Consider the following 5,725-nt stretch of genomic DNA (forward strand, 5'->3'; position numbering starts at 1 on the left):
CAAGTACTGAGATGCTACATGACCAGTATAATATTCAAGCTCCTATGTTTCTACCTCAAAATGGTGGATTTTGTTCAATTCTCCATGACATGCCACCTAATTTGGATATTCATCCATCAGTAACAATTTTGCTCTTCCAAAAACCAGATTTGCATGCAATCGGTACCCTTTGCAAGGTTTGTCACCATTGCATGGCTAAGTTGTGGCACGATGAAACTAAAACAATGCATACAACTTCTATTGGAAAGCATTGCTGTAGAGAAGGGAAAGTAATTTTGCCACCTCTACAACAACCACCACAACCTCTGTGTAATTTGCTTGATGGCACACATCCACAAAGCAGAGAGTTCAAAAAATATATATGTGCTTATAATAGCGCATTGGCTTTTGTTTTAATGGGTGCAAAAATTGATGAGCTTTTGCCTCAAAATGGAAATGGTTATACTTTTCGAGTTCATGGATCAATATATCACCGGATGGGTTCCCTATTGCCAAGTGAGGATGGACAAAAAATGCCAAAGTTTGCACAACTTTATATTTATGACACCGATCATGAGTTATTGAATCGCATGGGGGTTTTACCTGGGCTTTTGCCAGACTTACTACAAGAGCTTCAACAAATGATGCATGATCACAACGCATACGCACAGGCCTTTATAGCAGTTGGTGCAAGCTTGCAACGCAATCCATCAGTAGAAATAAGAATGTCCATTTTTCAGAATCGATCCACGTCTAGACGATATTCAGTTCCCACTGCAAGTGAGGTTGCTGCGATCATGCTTGGACAAGGTGATGATGATACACTTGATCATAGTAGCATTCAAGTTCGCACACGACAAGGCCATTTGATTTATATTTCTAACTTACACAAGGCATATATGCCACTATTATATGTTCTTCTTTTTCCAAATAGAGAGGATGGATGGCATACTAAAGTTCCATATGCATTTATTGATGCTCATATTAATGCCAATAATCTTGCAAATAAAGATTGTGTCACTCAAATGCAATATTACGCTTTTCGACTTCAGATTCAAGATGATACTAATGCATGTCTTTTAAGGGGTGGTCGTTGCTACAACAATACATTGTCGATGCTTATTGTAGCATTGAACAATGTAGATTGGCTTGGTGTCGTCATAATCAAGCAACATTGCGAGTTGAAATGTATAGGAGATTGGCTGATATGGTCAATGGTTCAGATGCAGTTGATACTAATATCGCTGGGATTGGTGTGGGCAGGAGAATAGTATTGCCATCTAGCTTTACAGGTGGACCAAGATTCATGTACCAATTATATCAAGATGCTATGGCAATTGTACGTAGCAAAGGTAAACCTGATTTATTTATCACCATGACATGCAATCCTAAGTGGTCTAAAATTACAGATGCTTTGTTGCCTAGTCAAATTGCACATGATCGACCAGATTTAACTGCTAGAGTTTTTCATTTGAAACATAAGGACATGATGCAGTCAATAGTGAAAAAAGAGTTGTTTGGTAAAGTTGTTGGATATGTGTCCGTCATAGAATTCCAAAAGAGAGGCTTGTCTCATTCACATACGCTCTTGATATTAGAACCACGCTTTAAGCCACTAGAAGCACATCATTATGATAGACTGGTGTGCGCTAAGCTGCCTGATAAGGAAAGGTTTTCGGATTTGTATCGAATTATTACTAAATGTAACATACATGGTCCGTGTGGTGAGTTCAATCCAAAAAGTGTTTGCATGGTGGACGGAAAGTGTATAAAGGATTATCCAAAAAAGTTTATACATACAACTACAGTTGATAAATCTGGTTATCCTTTATACAGACGTCGAGGGGATGGAAAAACTCATAATGCTAATGGTAACCTCTTGGATAACCGATGGATAGTGTCTTACAATCCTTATTTGAGTTCCAAGTATAGTGCTCACATAAATGTTGAGGTTTGCTCGACAATTGCAGCTGTCAAATATTTGTATAAATATGTATATAAGGGCCATGATCGAGCAACCATTCGGTTTACAAGTACGCATGGTTCCGGATCCAATGATATTGCCGCAGAAAATATTGATGCACAAAATATTGATGAGATTGAGAGGTACTTAGATGCACGATATATTTCAGCTTCTGACGCATGTTGGCGAATATTTGAATTCAAACTTCACGATGAGAAACCCGATATTCAACGATTGCAAATAGATTTACGTGGAGAGAATACTATTTCCTTTCGTGACTCTGATAACATACGTGATGTGGTGCAAAATGAAAATGCTCAAAAAACAACTCTCACAGAATGGTTTACATGCAATCGTTTGCACCCTGATGCTAACACAGTTCTCTATCAAGACTTTCCGATGTTTTGGGTTTGGAATGCATGCAAAAAAATGTGGACAAAGAGAAAGCAAGGAAACACATGTGGTCGAATATACTTTGTTTCACCTACGTGTGGAGAAAAATACTATTTGCGGTTACTACTCACTGTATGCAAGGGGTGCACATCCTTTGAGGCATTGCGTACGGTTGATAATGTGGTATATTCAACTTTTAAGGAGGCTTGCATTGCAAAAGGAATGTTGGAAACAGATGATGAATGGCAAATGTGTTTGCGTGAAGCTGCATTGATGCAAACCGATGCTCAATTAAGAAATTTGTTTGCATCCATTGTTCGCCTGCCCGACCTGGGGCTCTATGGGAAGAGTTCTTAGGTCCGCTGACAGAGGATATAAAACATCGACTCTCCTTGCAAAATAGGCAAAATGTCGATATGCAAGATGAGGCCAATAATCATGCATTGATGCATATTCAAAAACTTTTAGATCAACATGGTCGCAATTTGACAGAGTATCATGGATTGCCTAAGGTGACAATGCAAGAGTATACAAATCCTTTGATCCTTGATGAACAACTATATGATAAAGTAGAACAAGAGAATACATTCTTAACAATGCAAGCTTTGTTGAATGATGGACAAAGAAATTGTTTTATGGCAATAATGAATGCTATTGACAGTGGTTTGGGTAAACCATTTTTCTTAGATGGCCCAGGCGGTTCCGAAACAACATTCCTATACAAATGTTTGCTTGCAAAGCTTCGCAGTCAAGGTCGCATTGCAATAGCTACAGCATCCTCTGGTGTTGCTGCATTGCTTTTGCCACATGGTCGTACTGCCCATTCAAAGTTCAAAATTCCATTACAGGCAGATAATAATTCTACATGCAATATACCTGTTCAAAGTCATCTTGCAGCACTGTTAAAAGAGGCAAGTCTTATTTTGTGGGATGAAGCTCCTATGTTGCATCATAATACCTTTGAGGCACTGGACAGAACTTTAAAGGATATAATGCAGTGTGATATGCCATTTGGTGGTAAAGTTATTCTACTAGGTGGAGATTTTAGGCAAATATTGCCTGTTGTACCAAAGGGTACCCGTGAGGATATTGTCGGTGCTGCTATATGTTGTTCCAATTTGTGGAAATATTTCAATGTTTTGAAACTTACATAGAATATGCGGGTCGCATCAGATGAGGATCAGTTTTTTGCATGGTTGCAAGACATTGGAGATGGAAAAGATTTGACACATACTAATAATATATTGCAAATTCCACCTGCATTGTTGTTAAAGGGAGGATCTATGCAAGACTTGATCAATTTTGTCTATTGTGAAATGAATTGTGTAATTGATTACAAAACGTTCTTTAGTGGACGTGCCATTCTTGCACCTCGAAACAATGATGTGGAAATGATAAACAATCATGCATTGCAGCTGATGCCGGGAGAGGTTAAACAATACTACAGTGTTGATTCTGTGGATAGAACCGAGGAGAACTCATTCCTCTATTCTGTGGAATATCTAAATTCCCTTGACCTTGGTGGAGGTATTCCTCCTCATATCTTGCTGCTCAAAGTAAATGCTCCAATAATATTGCTCAGGAACTTGAATCCTTCTAAAGGTTTATGCAATGGTACTAGGCTGGTATGCAAGGCTTTCAATAACAAGGTCATTGATGCAAAGATAATTACGGGGACCAATATTGGTGACAGAGTTTTTATCCCGAGGATAACTTTCATCCCAACTACATTGGAACTTCCTTTCTCAATGAAACGCTTGCAATTCCCAGTCCGATTAGCATTTGCAATGACAATCAACAAATCTCAAGGCCAAACATTATCATGTTTGGGAATATATCTAAAAACCCCAGTCTTTACTTATGGTCAACTCTATGTTGCTTTCTCCAGAGTAAAGTCTCCGGATAGATTGAAAGTCTTGATTAATGAGAAAGAGGACATGGTAAATGGTACAATCAATATTGTATATAATGAAGTTTTACAGAAAGTATTATAACCTCTGTTTTTTCAAAAGTGTAATGTTTGTTCTCTCATATTATATTTGCATAATGTTTTTATTTTAATACAATCAAAGCCTTTTTTTCTTCTTTGTTCACATATCTATAAAATGTAGTGTTGTACTTTCTTATGCTCTTTTTCAATAGTGAGTTCTTCGTCGATGAAAAGCAAGTTTGACTTATTTTCTCTGATTTAATACTTTAATGTTTTAATCATATCTCTCATGTATGGATAGATATTCATGATTTTATGTGAAGTTAGACGTATGTTTGTTTTACTATATGAGAACATTGTGTTTAAATTATTTCTACCATAAAAGTTATTTGATCTTTCTATCATATTATATTTGCATTAAATTTTTGGTGCAATATCATCAAAGTTTATTTATTATTTTTTAATCATATATTTTTATGTTTTCTAATTTTTATTGATAGATGGCCCAAACAGTATTTGAATATTATCGTGCCTCTCCTTATCAAATGAGACTTCAAGAAGCATTGCAAACTATTGCTACGGATGCTATTATCCTGAGAACTTTAGCTAGGGTAATCAAAAGATTACCCAATGATGGATTTAGTAATGGAAACACTCCTTTATATATAGAAATTCTATATTTTGGATGGATCCAATGCTACTATGTTAGACAAACAGATGTTGAGTACTTCATATCTCGGTCCCATACTAGACACATACCGAATGACTGGAGTAAATGGGAGTTTAAAGATTTATCATGTTTTGTAACTTTGCATCAGTTTCATCCAAATTCCGCTGACTGCTCTACTAATGTGAGAGCTAATCATATCACGTCCCCAGGTAATACTTACCATTTTTATTAATTAATGTTTTGCTTTATAAATTTAATATTCTTATTTCTAAAGTTTTTTTTTCGTTTTTAGATGTTGCAGCACAATTTGGGGCGGGGCGTGTCACAGCTTCGCCCACACATGTTCACCGTGCTAGATCCACGGTTGATAATTCATCTAAGAAGAGAAAGCTTTCTTTTCAATAGTTGATTTTCTACAATACAACTATCTTTTTGAAAACATTTTATACTTTCTTTTCCATTTACCTGTTGTCATAGTTGGAATTCTTTCAGTGATATTTAAAAAACACTTTTGTTTCAGTTATGTTTTTCAATTATTATGGTTGAGATAATCAATGTTATTGTGTTGAATTATTAGATTTTTTAATGAAGTTTAAAATTTGCAAGACTACTTGATTCATTACTAAGTGGAAGAATGTGTGAACAAATTAAAACATTTGTGCTTCACATCCCAGCGCGAAGCGCCGGACTGAGTCTAGGCGCGGAGCGCCTAGTGCCTATTATAAACAACACATGATACTTTGAATCTTGAGATAAGATGTTGAAAAACTTCAAAGCCCTTTGAGCGAGT

At 36.5% G+C, this 5,725-nt stretch overlaps 2 protein-coding genes across 2 annotated transcripts; both read left to right on the forward strand.

Annotated features, from left to right (window-relative positions):
* Positions 1–1,186: 1,186 nt before the first annotated feature.
* LOC148035871 (uncharacterized) lies at positions 1,187–2,692 on the forward strand. The gene has a single exon (XM_087678855.1). It carries the CDS (start codon positions 1,187–1,189, stop codon positions 2,690–2,692), a length of 1,506 nt encoding a protein of 501 aa, XP_087534981.1.
* An 800-nt stretch (positions 2,693–3,492) lies between these two features.
* LOC148035872 (uncharacterized) lies at positions 3,493–5,340 on the forward strand. Its single transcript, XM_087678857.1, has 4 exons — positions 3,493–4,275; positions 4,766–4,876; positions 5,084–5,144; positions 5,228–5,340. The coding sequence occupies exons 1-4, from the start codon at positions 3,493–3,495 to the stop codon at positions 5,338–5,340; spliced, it is 1,068 nt and encodes a 355-aa protein (XP_087534983.1).
* Positions 5,341–5,725: the final 385 nt, after the last annotated feature.

The sequence above is a fragment of the Lygodium microphyllum genome, chromosome 5 (genome assembly GCF_053477565.2).
Source record: "Lygodium microphyllum isolate KBCC chromosome 5, Lygodium_microphyllum_v1.1.10, whole genome shotgun sequence".
Lineage (NCBI taxonomy): Eukaryota > Viridiplantae > Streptophyta > Polypodiopsida > Schizaeales > Lygodiaceae > Lygodium > Lygodium microphyllum.